At 33.0% G+C, this 19531-nt stretch overlaps 2 protein-coding genes across 2 annotated transcripts; both read left to right on the top strand.

Annotated features, from left to right (window-relative positions):
- Positions 1-2000: 2000 nt before the first annotated feature.
- LOC107931586 (transcription factor RF2b) lies at positions 2001-6283 on the top strand. Its single transcript, XM_016863514.2, has 4 exons — positions 2001-2808; positions 4364-4496; positions 5297-5381; positions 5645-6283. The coding sequence occupies exons 1-4, from the start codon at positions 2339-2341 to the stop codon at positions 5980-5982; spliced, it is 1026 nt and encodes a 341-aa protein (XP_016719003.1). The 5' UTR covers positions 2001-2338; the 3' UTR covers positions 5983-6283.
- Positions 6284-16976: 10693 nt separating this feature from the next.
- On the top strand, positions 16977-18399 carry LOC107931585 (expansin-A8). Its single transcript, XM_016863513.2, is given in 4 exon segments — positions 16977-17249; positions 17410-17637; positions 17640-17721; positions 17820-18399. Coding segments are annotated over 4 exon segments (759 nt in total). The 5' UTR covers positions 16977-17104; the 3' UTR covers positions 18124-18399.
- Positions 18400-19531: the final 1132 nt, after the last annotated feature.

The following is a 19531-nucleotide window of genomic DNA, read 5'->3' as shown; positions in this document are numbered from 1 at the left end:
TCAATGACACTTTGACGTGCCAGATATTGCGATTCGCCAAAAATTCGGTCGAGATGCATTCTTGAATTCTCGGATCAGAGTATGGCATCCATTCAAACTACAATATATACAAAATTATAAATTTTATTACGTACCTAATATTAAATTTCAAATCCTTACGTAAATATAATATAATTGAAAATTTCAAGAACTAATTTCAGCTTTTGATCGTTGATCTAACAATATTCGAATATCTTCAAGCTTGTCCGGTATACCCATATGACTCGCGTCATTGTTCCACCTATTCAAATAATATGTTATTTCTAAAATATAATAATGAAAAAAATATTATGATAACTATATTATTAAATGAATTTTACCTTATTACAAGTGAGAATTCATAAGGGGCGTTTACTAGGGGACGTACCATTCCCATGACTGAAGGAGTTGCCCTACACATCTCTTGGTATAGTGTGTTTAACATAGAATTGATTATACTGTAACAAGATTTTAATTTGACATATTTAATTTTTGAATTTAACTCGAACAATTTCACTTGATTTGATTCAACTCGACTCGAATTTTATTTCACTAGATTCAAAAAAATTTCAAATCAAGTTAGGATGATAAAATATGACTCCTCAACTCGATTAACTTGAAATTTTTTCACTCAATTCGATCGAACGGTCACTGTTAATGGTGTAGTTTACACAAAAATATATTTTAAAAGCCAACTTTTACAAATATCTATTTAATCAATGTTGTTTGAATCGAATTGGACTGAATTGACTGGTTGGATTGAGAATCAGTTCGAAAAGTGACTTTGAATTAGTTAGATCAAGAACAGATTCTAAAAAGCCAATATTGAACTATGATTTTTAATTTTCTTTTTTAAATTTTAATAATTTTTAATCAAATCGGTCGAACTGATAACTTGATCAATTTGACCACCAAATCAATTTTAAAAATATTAATTTTAATAAATAAATAACAACAAGGCTTAAGGGTGTGAAAAACCTTCAAATTAAAAAAAAATTAAGACTCTGCTCTTTGTTTTGCACTTAATTGGGCACTTAAACTTTCAAAATGCATCAAAAGGGCCCTCAAACTTAAAAAAAAAAATTAAGCCCCTGCTTTTTTTTTTGCACTCAATTGAGTACTTAAATTGTCAAAATGCATAAAAAGACCCTCAAATTTTTTCAAAAAAAACAATTAAGCCCTTGCTTTTTTTTTTTTTGCATTCAATTGCCAAAATGCATTAAAAAGGCCATTTGACCATAAACTTTGACAGTTGACCGTTAAAACTGCCTCTAATCTTTTTCAATTAAATTCACCCCGTGTCACAACTATTGCGTCACATGCGACAAAAAAATTATAAAAAACAAAATCAATAAAAATTATTAAACTTTAATAAAAAATATAAAATTTTAAAAAAATCATAAAAAATTATAAAATGCATAAAAAAACATCCTTTAACCATTAACTTCAACCGTTGGTCGTTAAAGTTAACGATTCCCAATTTTTTTCTCGTTAAAGCCATTACATGTTACATTGTGGTGAAAATAATAAAAAATAAAAATCAATAAAAGTTATAGAAAAAGTATAAAATATTTTTTTGGTACGATAAATTTTATAATTTTTATGAATTTTATAGTTCTTTATATTTTTTTTATCATTTTCTTACAACTTTATAAAAAATATATTTCTATATATTTTATAAAATTTTATAATCTTTTACAATTTTTATAATCTTTTTCTAATTTTTAATAAACATTAAATATTGCTTATATATATTGTCTGATTGTGATACGTGATGACTTTAATTAAAAAAAATAGGGCGATTAACTTTGAAGATTGAGTGCACAAAAGAAGAAGCAATGACTTAATTACTTTTTTTTAAAAAATTGAAGACCTATTTTATACATTTTGACAATTTAAGTATCTAATTTAAATATTTTTATAAAAAAAATTGAGGATTAATTTTTTAATATATTTTGAAAGTCGTAAGTATGTAATTGAGTAGAAAGCAGGAGTTTAATTATTACGCCTAAAAACAATAAAGAAACAAAGCCCCGATGGATGAGTCGTCCAAAAGCGGGAAAATGTACCCATTGCTGAGAATCTAGTTGGTATTTCTGGTTGTGAAAGAAGAGAAGTGTCTGTCTGGGGGGCACATGGGGATTGCCATTGCTGGCCCAAGGCATTTTCTCCCATGCCCACATGTATATCTTCTATTTTATTGAAGTCGTTTAAAACTCTTTTCTTTCAGAGGAAAGAAACGAAGAAGAAAGCTTCAAAGGAAAATATTTCAACACTCTGCTCTCGAACTGAGATCTGAAATCTGAGAAGAAACACCAAAATGCAGGATCCGCGAAATCTAAATCCGAACCCGGATCCTGCATTTCCCTCCTTCACCCAAAATATGCCGTCTTTTTCCAACCCAGCCCAATATCGCGGTTCTTATCACAGGCGAGCCCAATCCGAAGTCCAGTTTCGGATTCCAGACGACTTGGATCTCGTGTCCGATCCCTTCGAAGGGGTAGGATCCGAAGACGACATGCTTTGTAGTTACATGGACATTGAGATGCCAGGGGAATCAGCGAAGGGAGTCGAGGCGGCTGCTGGGTCTTGGAGTCAGAACCCGAAAGGAGAGGAAGTGAGCGGTGGGTCGGGGATAGGGGAGAAGTATAATGGAGGAGGGAAAGGAAGGCATAGGTATAGCAATTCGGTTGATGGATGCTCCATAATGGAGTCCATTGAAGCTAAGAAAGCCATGGCTCCTGATAAACTTGCTGAATTGTGGACAATTGACCCAAAGAGAGCTAAAAGGTTTGGGAATTACTTCCTTTTTTTTTCGCTATATTTTGGAAGCTTTTTTAGTGCATTTGATTTAGGGGTACTTATGAGATTGAAGTTGGAAACTTGTTCATTTTAGTGTAAAGTTTGCCTTTTGTTGTTTAGCGGAAACTATTAGAAGAAGATCATAATTTTTTGTTTAAAGAAATTGTATTTTTAGTTTATCAATGACATATATTTCCGGTGAGTTAGGATGGGCGGTTCGTTTTCTTGCGGTTAGTATAAAAACAGTGATAGCGGTGAGATTAAATATTGTAGTGATACTGTAACGTGAGACAAAAAAGTAAGCTAAACGCACCGCACCGCACCCAATCGCCCATCCAAACACACCTTCGTTGGGGTGGGGAATTATGATCGTTTTGTTTAGGTGTGTGTTTATCATAATGGTGAAGTTGACTTCTTTTTATTTTTCTTCTTCCTTTTTGGCTGTGTATGGATATGGGGTATGGGGCAGTTTAGGATGTACAGTAAGGAACTACAAACTAATGGAAGTTGATTTTTTTTTTTGAGTTTAAAGAAATTGAGGATTAGTAGAATTTCTGAAAAAAGCATGCATTTTTATTTAATTAATTCATGTCAAATATATGAAATTTTCCTAATTTTAGGTTCTGCCTTATGGGTTGCTCATGTTTCTTAGCTCATTTTCTTGTTTTCATGGCCATTATTATTGTAGTGTTGAAAAGTTTTTGGACAATGTAGTGTTTCACTTCGCTTTTCTCACCCCATGATGAAAGAAATTTTGTTATTTTTGAAAGTTCAACTTCGGGGAACTTTCCTATATTTATGCATATTTTCGAATGAAATTCATGTGAATTAGTAGGTATCTTCAATTTATGTGTGCTTTTTAATGGTTATGTTCTTTTTGCCTATGCACTATGATTATTTCTTCTTTTTCTTTCCTGAATTTTCATGACTTTTTTTTTTTTTACTTTGATTATCAATTAGTAATGTCATAAATGCTTCCTGAAATATTCAAGCAGTCATGAATGCCAAACGGGTTAATTTTGTTGGTGAATCATATCAGACTTTGCTTTGCATAACTTCTACCTAAAAATCGTTGAGTACGTTAAGATTAGCATAACTGGCCTGTTCAATATCACTCAAACCATCAATAAAATGGCTTATGGGTGGTTATGGATTTCGTTGAAATTATAATTGTATTGTTTCTCTATTTTGTACATTTAAATGCTCTTAGTTTCATTTAAGTTCGATTTAGTGCAATGAGCTTGCTCTTTCCCAACTTTGGAACTTGTGGTAATGGGGATTGGTATGGTATTGCACTCATGGTTTTCTATTCGGAATGTTATAACCTTCTTTGTTGTTCATATTTCCACACATATATATGTCAATGAAAACTTTTATCTTGCTGGTGAGGTGGTCGACCTAAGAGTAATTCTCATCTATCCACTCGATGCACCTCACCCTTAGTAAATGGAAATCTCTCATAGATTTGGCATATCTCATTTTGTGGTGAGATCGGGTTTACATTCAAGTTTTCACTAAGTAAGTACATCTTTTCTTTTTATAGGATCATTGCAAATCGGCGGTCGGCTACACGCTCAAAAGAGAAGAAAGCCCTATATATGTCTGAATTGGAGAGGAAAGTCCAAACACTTCAAACGGAAGCAACGACTCTTTGTGCACACCTAACCCTATTCCAGGTTTTTGTCAAACGCTTACATGTCTCATTGCATAATTTTGGAGCTTATTTCTGATGATATTTGCATTCCTCATAAGAATATCATATCTACTTATTAAGCAATCATTATCTGAGGTTTCTACTTTCAAATAAATCAAAAACTTTTTGCAATTGGGGCTTTAATTATCACTCCCTTGTTTATGTGGACCTGCTTTCACATGCTTCTAATTCTCTGTTAAAGTCACCTGTGTTTCCGAAAATGCCATTATTTGTGGATATATCCTTGTACTATCTCACTTTTAAGGATTGAGTCCTTGTAGTGTAATTTCATTGAATTTGGTCCTTGAACTTTTATAATATGGAATTCAGTGTAAATGTTCACGATGTGAATTTCTTTTGTTAAATCAAGTGACATGGCGCGACGCATGTAATATTTTGGCCAGACGGGCTGGCCACATGTTCTAGTGTTCTTATGTTCTTTTATCGAGTTTTATTATTTAATTGTAATAATCAATAAAAACTAAAATAACTGTTTTGTATAGACTGCCAGCTGGCTGAAAGAATTCCATGTATGCCATGTGGCCATAAAATTTCCATGTCACTTGATATAAAGATTGAAAGTCCATATCATCAACAATTGGATCCCACATTTAATAAAGTATAGGGATCACTATGAGGACTAATTCTAAATCCTCAAAAGTGAGATAGTAGAGGGACCAGTTTTCCGTGGCAAGCCAGCCATCTTATGTTGTTTTGTTTTATCTTTTTTTGTTGACTAATACCTGAAGATTAACAGTCTTAATTCGTGCATATATGCTCTAGAGAGATACGACAGGCTTGACTACTGAGAACGCTGAGCTTAAGCTCCGGCTACAAGCAATGGAACAACAGGCTCAGCTATCTGATGGTACGTTCTGTCCAAGATGGCACGCTTTCATTTGCTACAGAAGTTGAACATTTAATGATAAGAAACAAAAAGATTGGCATCGTATTTGTCAAAACTCAAAACTAGGGATGCCCGTTTTGATTAGTGTTATAGGCAATAATTTTAGAGCTCGAGGTTGGATAGCATTAATGATTGTAAATTTACAAGTAGATATGTAGCCATGATTGTATCATGTCCTTGGTATTTTGTTTATATTTTTTCTCGTTGTCCATTTTTTACTACAGCTCTAAATGAAGCATTAAAGAAAGAAGTAGAGAGGCTCAAGACTGCTACTGGAGAAATAACGACGCCGACTGATACCTTCAATTTAGGAATGCACCATATATCATACGCCCAATCTTCCTTCTTTCCTCCTCAGAATACACAACTGCCACCATTTCATCCTTTCCATTCTAACTTATTGACATCTTCCTTGAATACCAACTCGCATGTCTTGGCCGACATGATGCAACAAGATCCTCTTGGCCTATTGCAAGGGCTTGATACCAGTAGCAGGGGCTCGCCCTTTGTGAAATCTGAAAGCCCCTCAATTTGTGCCGCTGAAAGAAGTGGAACAGTATGATTACAAGTTCTTCTGTGTTGGATTGTTCATAGACTGACCTTATTGACATTAAAAGGTACTAATCATTTGAATTAAATTCTTCTAATGCGATTGGGATGTTTAGAGTTTTTCTGTAGGTTTTAGTTGGTGTTGAGATAATTCAAAAATCTGTTGGTTGTGAATTTTCAATTTCATTTGTTGGGAGAAATTATGTGGGTGTGGGATTAGAAGCTTGATCCCTAGGAGTAGATGAATACAACATCTCAAGCCAGCCGCTCCCATTGTTTTGTTTAAAGTTGTATTGCTGGTGAATTTCTTCTAATTGTTTTTGTCTCAGTTGCATATATTTGTATTTTCTTACATATATATGGCCATTTACAAGTCTGAATGGATTAAGAAAGAGAATTATTAAAGAACTCATGCCAACAGCAGTGATGAACAACCAGATTGGTCGGCCGGGTTGGTTGGTTCAATTCAATTGAGAATCAGTACATCTCCAAGAATTTTTGTAAATGAAGAGCAGGTACTGGGATTTTTTTCCCCAACTAATGTCATCACACCCTGTACACTTATGCAAAGCCTTTTAAAATGAGGATAAAGATATGAGATGGGTTGGATCTGAAATGATGAAATTTGAACCCTTCAATAAAAAGGCTTTGAACAAGTAATGGGGAGATCCCAATTACCGGTTAGACTCGGGAAGAAAAGTAAGGTCTCTCTTTTGCTAATGTCTGGATTTTCCTTCACCAAACAGTTGAAAATTTTACCATCTAAAAATCAGAAGCCCTTATCTTCGCTCAGCTTCTTCACTAAACATGCTTGCTTCGCTTTGTTGCTTCTTCACGATTTTCCTTTTTCTATTTGCATATACCTTCATCCTGTTTTAAGCCTTCATCAGTTGTTCTTCAATACTTTGTTGAGCGGTTCCCTTTCTATCATCATCTCTTGTATGCTAGCCACTGGTGAATTAGTGTCCCATTTCATATCTGGAGGCTTAATAGCATAGAGAGCCTCGAATGGTGTCCTTCTCAAAGCAGTGTGATGATTGGTGTCACACCACCATTCGAGTTGGGACAACCATGTACCCCAAGTCTTTAGTTTGTATAGCTACATACTCCTGAGGTATGGTTCCAAACACTAGTTCAATCTTTTAGACTGACATCAGTTTTAGGCTGATAAGTTGTGCTAAACAATAAAATTGTGCCTAATAACTTGATCAATGTCTTGTCCCTGTCTGAAATGGCTAAGTTTGGATAGCCATGTGATTCATAAACTTGATCCAAGTCTAGTTTAGCAATCTCAAGGGTAGTATAGGGTGAAATATGGCTAAAAAGTGTGCATACTTGGCATATTTGTCAATGATAACTAAGATGCAATTGTATTTTCTTGACTGAAGGAGTCCTTCTATAACGTCCATAGTTATTACCTCCCAAGCTTGGCTAGGAATAGGGATAGGTTGGAGTAGTCCAGGTTGTGCTACAAGCTCCACCTTGGTTCTTTAGCAAGTATCACATTGCCCCACATCCTCCTCCACTTGTCTTTTAAGGCCTGACCAGCAGAAATAAGGCTTAATCTTGCAGTAGGTAGCCTGCACAGTAAAGTGCCCCCTTATGGAGAGTCATGAAGTAGTTTAAGAACATGTTCCCTTAAGGTCTACCAATGTAAACTCTTCCCTTGTATCTTACCATCCCATTGGCGAATGTAAACCCTGAATCTCCTCCTTGTTGTACCACTAAGCCAGTTACCTTCTCTTGAGCCCATTGACATGTTAAAAAAATTCAGTTTAGAAAACGTGTTTGAAGCACAATGGAAATAAAAAAAATTTCTAAAAAAAACCAAGTCATTATATTATTTATTGCAATAAAAATTTTTTTATATTAATTATACATGTGTTCTTTTGGATATGCAAATTAGGTCATTCCTGTCTTTCAACCTTTCGATTTTCTTCTCTAATCTCGACCGCTGTTTGTTAGAGTGTGACTCTATTCTCAAACTAATTACTCAAGAAAAAGGGAATTATTTAGTGTAGAATAAATTTATTGTATTTTGGCAAAGTAACTTTTTAGGTGAATGGTGTAATTTGATGTAATTCATAATCTCTGTTTATAGAAAAATAATAAGAGTGTCAATCAAACAAGGTTTATTCGAATAATAATATTTTAATAGGAAAAATATACTCCTACTAAGAGTACATGAAATGGGTGGCGACAACACCCTTTGGGAACTCTAGGGTTGCCACCCCTTGCCTTATATCGAGCTTATTGGGCCTATTCCGTATATCGGGTAAAATTATATGTGTCACATGGTTTTTAAACTAATTTATCCAACCCAATAAAAATTTTTTTCTATATGCAAAATATTATTTATTCAACTAATTAACTTAATTAAATGATCTTTTCAACCGAATTCTAATATCGTTAAAGTCATGACGACTTTATCGTATTAGAATTTATAAGTAAATAAATTTAATTAACTTATTTTTTATGAATCTGTGATGACTAATTAATTTAATTTCCATTTCGAACTTCAATTATTTAATTATCATTTAATTAAATAATAATTCGAAGAAATTAATTTAATTTTTAAGTAGTATCTTGTTCATGGAGACAGAACACATTCATTGCGGATAATAATCTATGCGATCTATTTCTCTTATTTGTCGTTTTTATATGTTCATATCATCAATTCAAATGCGAACCATCAATGATATACCGAGCTAGCAAAGGGATGGATTAGACATATATAATTAGGGCTCAAACAATTTGTTATTAAGTTATGACTATTTGTCTATTAATTATAATATTATTTAGTTATGAATTCATTCTACTAAAGTATCATTACTGAGCTCTCCTCATTATATACCATTATAAAAGCTACTTTATCTCACGTTCGTCCAATGACCTTAACATATATGTGTTACCCTCATAGGATATCATTTATCTCTTTGGGATAAAATTTATTTTCCCAATATGATCCTATTTTATCTTATGGTTATCATTACATCTTCCTTTATGAAAAAGTAAGTTACCAAGACATAGTAATTAAATCATTTGTCTATTTTCATGTACCAACTAAGGCCGCATATAAAACTCCATACAAATTGTGGCACGATAGGAAGCCAAGTCTAAAGCATTTAAGGATTTAGGGATGCCCAACCCATGTATTGGATAAAGATGAGAGGAAGTTGGATTCACAGATAGGGTTGTGCATGTTTGTGAGATGTTTAAAGGAACAAAGGGTGGTTTGTTTGATAACCCGAAAAAGAAAACAGTTATAATTTCGAGTCATGCTACCTTCCTTGAGGAAAACTATATGAACAACTTTAAATCTCAAAGTAAAGAAGTACTCGAGGAATTTTCGAAAAATACACAAAGTCCTACAGTAATGGTTTGACTCCAATGTATCGAGACTTAAACCTCTAAATACTTAGTTTACAAGTCTTGGAAATGTTTAATCTCTAAATGATTTACTGGTAAAATTTATATTAAATATTAGTATACCAAAAACTTGGGATATCAAAGCTAACACATATATCAGATACAGGTATGTGATTAGGGGTGAGCATTCGATCGAATCAAATCGAATCGAATATATTTGTTCGAGTTAAATTTTAAAAAATAATTTTAGGTCCTTGTAACCATTGTCACCCATCGTAATTAAAATTTGTCCACCTTAATTAAATTTTTTATTAACTTTCATCACTTCATAATTTATTTATTAATTTTTTATATATTGGTTAGCTTCTTTGCTTGCTTAGTTGTTTCAATTATCTTCAGATTCTTATCACTATGTATTTTTAGAATTAAAAAATATATTAAATATAAAAAATATGATTTTTAATAAAATTTATTTTAAAAATAAAATGTGAAATTGATACCAATATAAAATTTTAACACGAATATTTTATGGCATAATTAATAATTCAATTTTAATATAAATATTCAATATGACTAAACAATTCAATAATATAAATAATATAAAATGTGAAATTTAATTTAATAATATAAATAGTAGATATAAATAAAATTATTACTATTTATGTTTAATGATTTTTTTTGGATAATTTTGATTTTTTATTTGAGAGTAAAGGGTGAGAAGTAAAAGTTTAGGGGAAAAATAAAAAGTTTTGAGGAATAAAAGTTTGAGGGAAAGTAAATAGGGGGGAGTAAAATTTTGGAGGGAAAATATTAAAAAAAAATTGGAGGGGGGAGGGTTTGGGATAGATGGGAGGTGGGATGGGAAGGGAATAAAAGTTTTAGGGGAAAAGTGGGAGAGTGTAAAAATTTTGGGGGAAAATAAAAGGTTTTGAGGGTTTTTGAGAGTAAAATTTTGAGAAAAAATAAATGGGAGAGTAAAATTTTGGTGGGAAATGAATTTTGGGTAGATTGGAGGGTTGGGAGGGGAGAGGAGTAAAAGTTTTGGAGGGAAAGTGGGAAGGAGTAAAAGTTTTGAGGGAAAAGTAAAAAGGTTTGGGAGTTTGGGGTAAAAATGTAAAATATTATAGTTTGATATTCGAATTATTCGAGTTATTCGAATTCGAAAACTCAACTCGATTCGAACTCGAAATTCGAAAAAAATATTCGAGTTGATTCGAATAACTCGATTAACTCGAAGAACTCGATTCGTTTAACTCGAAATTTGATTTTTATTTTATTTTTTCGAATCGAATCGAGTTTTGCTCACCCCTATATGTGATGATGCACATCTGGTCAACAAAGTTAGGCAATCTGTTGTGGCAAAGCGTGACCATAAGTTGGTTGTGAAGTTCAAAATATGAGTGCTATAAATGTTCTAAAAATCATATAAAATACTAGTATACCCTTAGTAGCTATAATTGTTGTATTATGTTTGCATTAATATGATTAAACTTTTCCAAGTTGCAAATAACCAGACTGTTGACTCAACATAATGGCAGTGAGATACTACATTTGGTATTTTTATTTATTTATTTATGGGTTGGTTAACATTTTCTATTCATCTTGGACTGTCCTTGGGTTGGATTGAAATAATTAAGTTCATTGCTATGAACTAGACTTGTCCATGGGCCGGGCGGCCCGGCCCGACCCGGCATGACGGCCCGCCCGAAATATGGGAGGGTTCGGGTAAAAATATAGGCTCAAAATATAGGCTTGAGCAAAAAAACGAGGCCCGTTTTAAACGGGCCGGGCCTCGGGCACCACTTTTTTGGCCCGGGCCTGGCCCGGCTCGAATATAATAAATATATATATTTTATTTTTATTTTTTAATTTTAAAATACTTTTAAAATACTTTTTTATTTTTTTATTTTTAAAATAATTTTTTAATGTTTATTAAAAATGGGCCGGGCCGAGCCGGGCTCGGGCTTATGATATTTTTCCTGGGCCGGGTCTGGGTAAAATTTTAGGCCCATATTTCAGGCCAGGCCGGGCCCGGGCCTAGGAGGAGGGCCAAAATTTTTTTCCGGGCCGGGCCGGGACTATGAACACCATTCTTTAGATTTTTACCAGATACTAGAAGCAAGGAGTTTTGAGAGCTAGGTAGCCTATATTATTGACCAACTAATGGTTTTTCCTTTTCATGTATGACATCCTATCTTTCCCATTGCTTATTTATAACATGTTTCAAACTTCAACGTATTGGGAGGGTTTCTAGTTGAACCATAAAAATTAGAGTGGTTCTAGATTAGAGTTGAAAATCTGATAGTTTTGTTGAATCACAAGACTAGAGAAAGAGTTTCCAAGTTAGGGATTGTAAATGTTATACATCCTCTTTGAAAGGTACAATTTGGGAAATCGTTGGTTCATGTATATCAGTATAATGGAGGTAGGCAATTGAGGTCAAACCACTATAGATTCAAGTATTCAAGCTATGATCTCATGTAATCTTTCAATATAAAATAGTTTGTAGAAAATTTTCAAATTCGCAATGTACTCTCCTCTTGGTATTTTTTTACTTTTAACAACTTTTAAGAACAGAAGTGGTTTAACCTATAACTTTCAAATCCCAATTTACCCCTCCTCGTGGTATTTAACCTTTGTTAGAAGAAAAAGGAGGACATCTTCAAGTGACAAAGCATTTCAAGGGCTAGTGGTGCCAAAAGAATACTATATATTTGATAAACATATGAAGGTGATGGCAAAATTTCTATATGTAATATAATCTGATACAGACAGTTCTACTAATCGATGATTACATCTCCCTTGTGAGGAGTCATAATCATATAGGAAGTTTTCAAAGTTATGATAAGTACAACGAAATGATGATTTGAAGCCTGTTGTAATGTTTGTGGTGTTATTAAAGGTTATCAATGCTGAGGTTTGGCTATAAAAATATTTACATCCAAAGTTGCATATGAGAAAAAAATCCTTAGCTTTCCCTTTAAATTATCAAGGTTGATCATGTGTCAATTCTGCTAGAAAGGTGACCTTTTTAACCAATTGGAACATATTTTTTCAATAGTACACAAAATCAGGGGTTGGGACACCAAACTTAACTACCTTGCTACCTTATAAGGGTCACAGCAGCCCTACAACCAGAGCTTCCAATTAAATGCACATGGCAAGGAGTTCAATCTTTTTAAGCTAGAACTGTTACATGTAGGAACTTGCAAGCTGCCAAGTGGGTTCATTTTGTGGTTGAAATGAGTGATTTTCATGTTTAGAGACCCACCAGAAAAGTGGCTATTTCACTTGGCTTTGAGCAAGGCCTTCAATGGTCCCATCCCAATGAAATGAAGATTTTGTAGGGAGGATGAGGTTAGTGTCATTGCAAGTGGGGACAATGAAACAATCCCTTGTGAAGGGCACTCTAATTGGCTCCTAACACACATGATTTGGATAAAATCCACTAGTCTTTCTTTGTGGATCTCATTTCAGGGTTTGGTCAATGTTTTCTCCCCCATGAAAATAGAATCAGTATGAATCATTTTCCACCTAAAGGGTTTGTTTAGAAAATAAAAATGTGCAGCTAGCAAAGTTGTTGAGGCAGGTAATGCCACATCGAGATATGTGCATTTAATGAATAAATCTTCACACTTCCAACTAAAATATATATCCCTACGTCTCTCTTCACACAGACCTTCAGTTTACGAGACTGACGCTCTACCACTGAGCTATAGGGGCCTTAATGCTGTGTGGTAGCTCCTGCAAAAATAAAATCTGTAAAGGAATTGGTTTTTATTCATTTATTAAACTAAATAAACAAACATGAATAAGGTTTTGAGGCTCGTTTATTAAATAAATCGAACACGAATAAAGTTTGTTCAGCTCATTTATATTCATGAACATTAGTATATATCAATAAAATTATTTTGATTTGTACATTTTTTTATAATATAATTATTTATATTTATATTTATATTTGACTATTATATATATGTTTATTTATTATTCAGGAACATTATTCGACTAACGTGTTGATAAATATTAAATAAACGAATATAAATACACATACTTTTAAATAAACAAACACGGATAAACTTTAAAATATATAAATAAAAGTCAATCCATTCAAACTCGATTCATTTATAACCCTTTGAACATAGAATTTTCCATATTTTATAGTCAGGTTGGACATGCATAATTGTTCAACATTTTTCTAATTAAGAAAAAAGAGGAAGAGATTTTGTCAAGTAAAGATTAGGGTGGGTTTGGATTTGGGTGCGGTGCGGTGCGTTTAGCTTACTTTTTGTCTCACGTTATAGTATCGCTACAATATCTAATCTCGCAGCCACCTCTGTTTTTATACTAACCGCAGGTAAACGCATCGCCCATTCAAACTCACCCTTATTAAGTTGGATTATTTTGGTTTGGATGATTAAAAAGTTAAAAAAGAAGGTGATGTCAGCTTCCCAATATTCCATAGCAGAACTTGTATCACAAAATATGATCATTGTTACTGATGTGAAGTATTATTATATAGAATTATAAATCAAAATCATGTGGTCAATATCTTATATTATATAATATTTAACCTCATATCAGTATCGGATAGCATCGAAATTCATATGAAAATGATGCATGAATAGAAGGGACCGTGAGCCCCGGAGCTTGCATGTGCTCCCTAACATGGTAGGGACACCTTCATCTCTAATCAATTTTCATTTTCTTTTTTTCACAAAATTTCTTCCTCTTTAATACATAATTTAATCATTTTGAGAAACTTCAAAACCTCCACGTTTAATAATAATAAATAATAATAATGCGGATTGAGTCTTAGCTCGATTGGTGTGAATATTGTTGCCAATGTAAGAGGACGTGGGTTTGAGTGCGTTGAAATGCATTATCCTCCTATTTATGAGTTGAAGAAGGGCTATGGGTAGTTCTAGGCACTGTGTTAAAAAAAACAGATATGATCAGAACCTATAATGAGATTATTCAGAAAACAAATAATAATAATGCCGATTGAGTCTTAGCTCGATTGAAATGAGTATTGTTGCAAATGCAGAAGAACGTTGGTTTGACTGTGTTGAAGCACATTATCCTCTTATTTATGGGTTAAGGAAGAACTATAAGCAATTCTAAATATTATATTAAAAAGAACATATATGATCAACACCTACAATGAGATTATTCCCACGTACACTAATGATCCATCAATGATAATAATAAAAGGAAACCAATTTTCTTCATCTTTTCTATCTCTATTTGATACCATCCATCAATCTTTACGACAAATGATTATTTATGGATTGATGCTAATTAATCCACTTATATGTTAATAAGATAGATAGACTAGTATCTGAAAAATAGATAAATTAGTCATTATACATTAGACCAAAGAGCAAGTTAATTTTTTGTTAAAAATTCTACTTATTTTTAATATTAAAAGCTGATACTTGTACGTGAGAATGAGGTACACATTGTGTGTCTATTTATTCTATCAGCCACGTTAATTTTAACAGTAGAAATGAATGGAATTTTTAACAGATAAGACTAATTTGTTCATTAATCAAACATACAAGGACTAATTTGTTTATTTTTTAAAACAAAAGGGATAAAAATGCAATCTGACTCTTAATATAGGAGCTACCATAAATGTAAAATTTCAATGTTATCCCTTTTAAGAATCACAAGATTTAAATTAATTAAAAAGTAAAATTACACTTTGACCCTCAAAAAATAATAAAATTTTGATTTAGTCCTTTAAAATTATAAAGATATACGTTATTAGAATTGTAAAATTACATTTTAACTCTTATAAAAATATACAACTTTATCCAAAAAAAAAAGTTTAGCTTCATCCTTACATATAGTCAACATATATCATAATGCATGGATTAAATGTATGATGTTTTAAATATTTGAATTGTATGGTATAAATATTGGACACCAAATCTGGATAAGGTGTTATTAAATTAATTGAAAATAGTATATATGATTCTTAGTTGCTATACAAAATATTAGTAGGTTTTAAGGAGAGATGGTGTTGGGTATAATTGATCATGGGTCGGGTCGATATAGAATTTTAAGTTTGTTTTTTAAGTTTGGACTTGACCTAAAAACGGGTTTAAAATATTGTTTAAATTTAACCCAGTTTAATCATAATAAATTCTTTTTAGATTATTTTTATATAAAAACAAATTCAAAAAATATAATATATAAAATACACTAAAAATATTAAAATAAGTGTTTTCTATAGTATGTGATTCAGGCTGGACTGGGTCTAAAAATTCTGCCTGAGGCCCGACCTGTTTAGAAAATGGGTCTTGTTTATTTTTATCTAAAAGTTCATTTTATGAGCTTATATTTTGGTTCAAAATCTTTCACTTTTCGAATCAATCTTTAAACCTTAATTGATGGCCCGGACCATGAACAGCAACAGTGATTGGCAAGCTGATGGGAGCTTTTATTTTTTTTTTCTACATTCAAACCCCCTTTGAAACAACACTAAAAATACACATTCACATTTCACGACCAGACATGTGTCCTTGTTACCCATTTTCCCATATTCAATACCTTTGATTGATCATTGCTTCATCAAAAACAGCATTTTACACAACGTGTGAAACTGAAAGGGTTTCTAAGTGACACACATTCAACTCTTAAAACTAATTGATTACAACCTTTGTTGAATTCCCCACTTTTCTTACACTTTTCCTTTCTCTTATTTTGGGTTGGACATTTCTCATTAACCTACCAAATGAGACTGAATTATTGACTATAAATTTATACATTAACTATCAACTATGAGGTAGTTAGAGTCGATTGATATGTATATTGTTATCAATGTAAGAAGGCGTAGGTTCAAGTGTGCTGAAGCGCATTATCTTTTTATTTATGAGTTTGGAGAGAAGCTATGAATAGTTCTAAGTATTGCGTAAAAAAGAATAGATATGATCAAAATCTATAATGAATATTATTATATGGTATTTTTAACTTTTTTTCTATTTATATAAAATTTATAAAAAAAATTTTAAATCCAGAATAAAATAAACTTGAACCAAATACATCAAATCAAATTTTTTAAATCTATCGTCTTAATCAAAGTTTCATTACTATTTTATGTTAGTTTTTCACATAAAATTTAATTTATAGGTGTGTTATAATTTAATTGATTTTTAAAATTATTTTTAAAATTTATTCATGATGATGTATGTTACTACAATTTATTGTATGAACTCATATATTATCACCACACCAAATACAAAATAAAGAAAGATAAAATTGTAAATAAAATAGGAGGATAATACGCTTTAGTACACTTGAATCCACGTCATCCTACACTGGCAACAACGTATGCCATAAGTCTTAGGTTGTCAAATATATTTAAATGTTAAAATTGTTGTTGGTTTATCAAACACGAGTTGTTTGAAGTGAAGTAGAAATATAACAAATTTAGAAAGGGAATGGTAAATTTTACAAGTGATTGTGAAATCCCCAGAATGAGATAGATGCATGTGAGGGTGGGGGCCTAGCGGTTTGTAGTCTAACTGGAACATTTGCATGTGCAGTTTTTGCTCCTTGTAAATGACTTGAAAATATGTTTTCGTGGCCTCCCCTTTCTATGTGCAACGTGAGACGTGAACTCCACATATCACCGCCCCTACACCTTTTCTGTCATTTAATTTCCTATATAAACCCCCCTTTTCTCCTATCCCTATGTCACAAAGCATCAACCACTAAACACATCAATTACCCTCTCTCCTTCGCCACTCATAAACACAATGACAATCACAGCATTTTCTGCAACTTCTCTTCTGCTCTTCCTCATCTGCATTTGCCTTCCAAGCGTCTATGGTGACTACGGTGGTGGATGGCAAGGTGGTCATGCTACATTCTATGGTGGTGGTGATGCATCTGGCACTATGGGTAGGTTTTATTTAGGGACCTTTTTCGTGTGGGGTAATGAAATGTTAAAGCAAAGTTTCAAGTGTGTGTACTTCCCAAAGTGCACTTACTACTACAACTTCTTGAGTTTAATTAAACTGAGAGTCCAATCATTATAATCTTACTGCTGCTGCTATTTCAGGAGGTGCTTGTGGATATGGCAATTTGTACAGCCAAGGCTATGGGACTAACACTGTCGCACTTAGCACTGCCTTGTTCAACAATGGATTGAGCTGCGGTTCTTGCTATGAAATGAAGTGTGACAATGACCCTAAATGGTGCTTGCCCGGATCCATTATAGTGACTGCAACCAACTTCTGCCCCCCCAACTTTGCATTGTCCAACGACAATGGTGGGTGGTGCAATCCTCCCTCCAACACTTTGACATGGCCGAGCCCGCCTTCTTGCAAATCGCTCAATACCGCGCTGGAATTGTTCCCATTTCATTCAGAAGGTAAGCTTTAACACCCTTTTCGACCAAATCCATGAATAAATGCTTTGTTTCTTTTCATTTCATTCATCTTAACAAAATATTTGTGTTGGTCTAAACAGAGTCCCCTGTATGAAGAAAGGAGGAATCAGGTTTACCATCAACGGCCACTCTTACTTCAACTTGGTCCTCATCACGAACGTCGCAGGTGCCGGGGATGTCCATGCTGTGTCAATCAAGGGCTCTAAGACAGGATGGCAATCAATGTCGAGAAACTGGGGTCAAAACTGGCAGAGCAACTCCTACCTCAATGGTCAAAGCCTGTCTTTCCAAGTGACGACAAGTGATGGGAGGACTGTGAGCAGCTACAACGTGGCACCTGCAAATTGGCAGTTTGGACAAACCTTTCAAGGTGGTCAGTTTTAGAGTTTCAGGGCAAAGGCCTGGAATTCCAAAATTTGTTTGTAATGTAATGTGATAGCCATTGTTTGAGACAGACAGAGAAACAGGGGAAGAAGGTATAGGAGAGGTTCAGTCCCAACGTGGCTGTCCTGTCTATTGCTGAGGTGGTTTATTAGCACCCGCTACGCCTTTTATTTATACATACATATATATATATATGGAATTGTGATATTCCATTGTTTTGGCTTTTGTTTGATTATAGCCATGAACGAATATCAAGTGAAATTTTTATTCTCTTAATTCCAAAGTTGAATGGATTTGAATATTGATCCCAAATTTGTCTGTTTTACAAATTGGAAAGTAATTATCCAATCAACAAAATCTTATTAATGTAAGGTTTAATTCCCATCCAAACACATGCCATATTTCCTTGGTTTTCACAATATAACCACTTTTTCATTCTTTGATGCATCTGCAAGGGACAAAGACACCACCACTTTACTACACCATTACTTTTTAGGGGTTTGAATGAACGGTGGGTGCGATACAATGGGTTTAGTTTTTTCTTTTTTCATATTATAGTATTGTTATAACATTTAATTTTATTGTCACCATTATTTTTACACTAATCGCAGGCAAACGTATCATTCATTCAAACTTACCCTTATATTTTTTTAACATTAATTTCATTATAAGTTCTTATTATACCTACTTTTTTGATACAATATTTAAAACTATCCATAGTCCTTCCTCAACTCTTAAATAGGAGGATAATACGTTTTAGCACGCTCAAACCCGCATCCTCTTATATTGATAACAATATCATGTCAATCGAGTTAAAACTTGAGAGTCAATTTTTATACTTTAAACTGATATTTGCTTCTAATTATTATGTAATAATGTCTTCCCACCATGTAATAATGTGCTGTGCAAAAAATGATATGAAATTTTTTTCCTTAATTTCCCTTAATTTTGATGTTGAGTAAATTAATAATTTTTTTTTAAAAAAGGAGAATAATTTAATTTTGGGTAAACTACACCCATGGTCACTTTTGTTTACTTTAGGTTACATTTTAGTCACTTATGTTTGAAATGTTACATTTTTGTCACTTATGTTATCGTGTTGTAACATTTTAGTCACTGAGCTATTAATTGTCGTTAATAGTGTAACGGTAAGTTGACGTGGCACGTTAAATCATCATTTCAAACAAAAGTTTTAGGGTAAATTATACAATCGATCCCCATATTTTTTCATTTTGAGCAATTTAATTTTTTTATGTTCTTTAATTTTTTTTCTTTATTTTCCATTATCTTATGTTTCTCCCTCTATTTTTTTTAACATATCAAAAAGCCGAATTGGCAGTGAAGAAATAAGTAGGAAGTTGAAAACCATCATTGCCTATAACCAATACCCATAAACCCATACCATGCT

This window comes from Gossypium hirsutum, chromosome D04, assembly GCF_007990345.1.
Source record: "Gossypium hirsutum isolate 1008001.06 chromosome D04, Gossypium_hirsutum_v2.1, whole genome shotgun sequence".
In the NCBI taxonomy this organism is placed as follows: Eukaryota; Viridiplantae; Streptophyta; class Magnoliopsida; order Malvales; family Malvaceae; genus Gossypium; species Gossypium hirsutum.
This window is presented reverse-complemented; position numbering and strand designations above follow the sequence as displayed.

What these genes read in the sequence shown, in the direction of transcription:
- LOC107931586 (XM_016863514.2), top strand. Translation starts at nt 2,339, where the DNA reads ATGCAGGATCCGCGAAATCTAAATCCGAACCCGGATCCTGCATTTCCC. An exon ending in GACCCAAAGAGAGCTAAAAG is followed by an intron (nt 2,809 to 4,363) that starts GTTTGGGAATTA and finishes TTCTTTTTATAG; the next exon opens with GATCATTGCAAATCGGCGGT. An exon ending in CACACCTAACCCTATTCCAG is followed by an intron (nt 4,497 to 5,296) that starts GTTTTTGTCAAA and finishes TATATGCTCTAG; the next exon opens with AGAGATACGACAGGCTTGAC.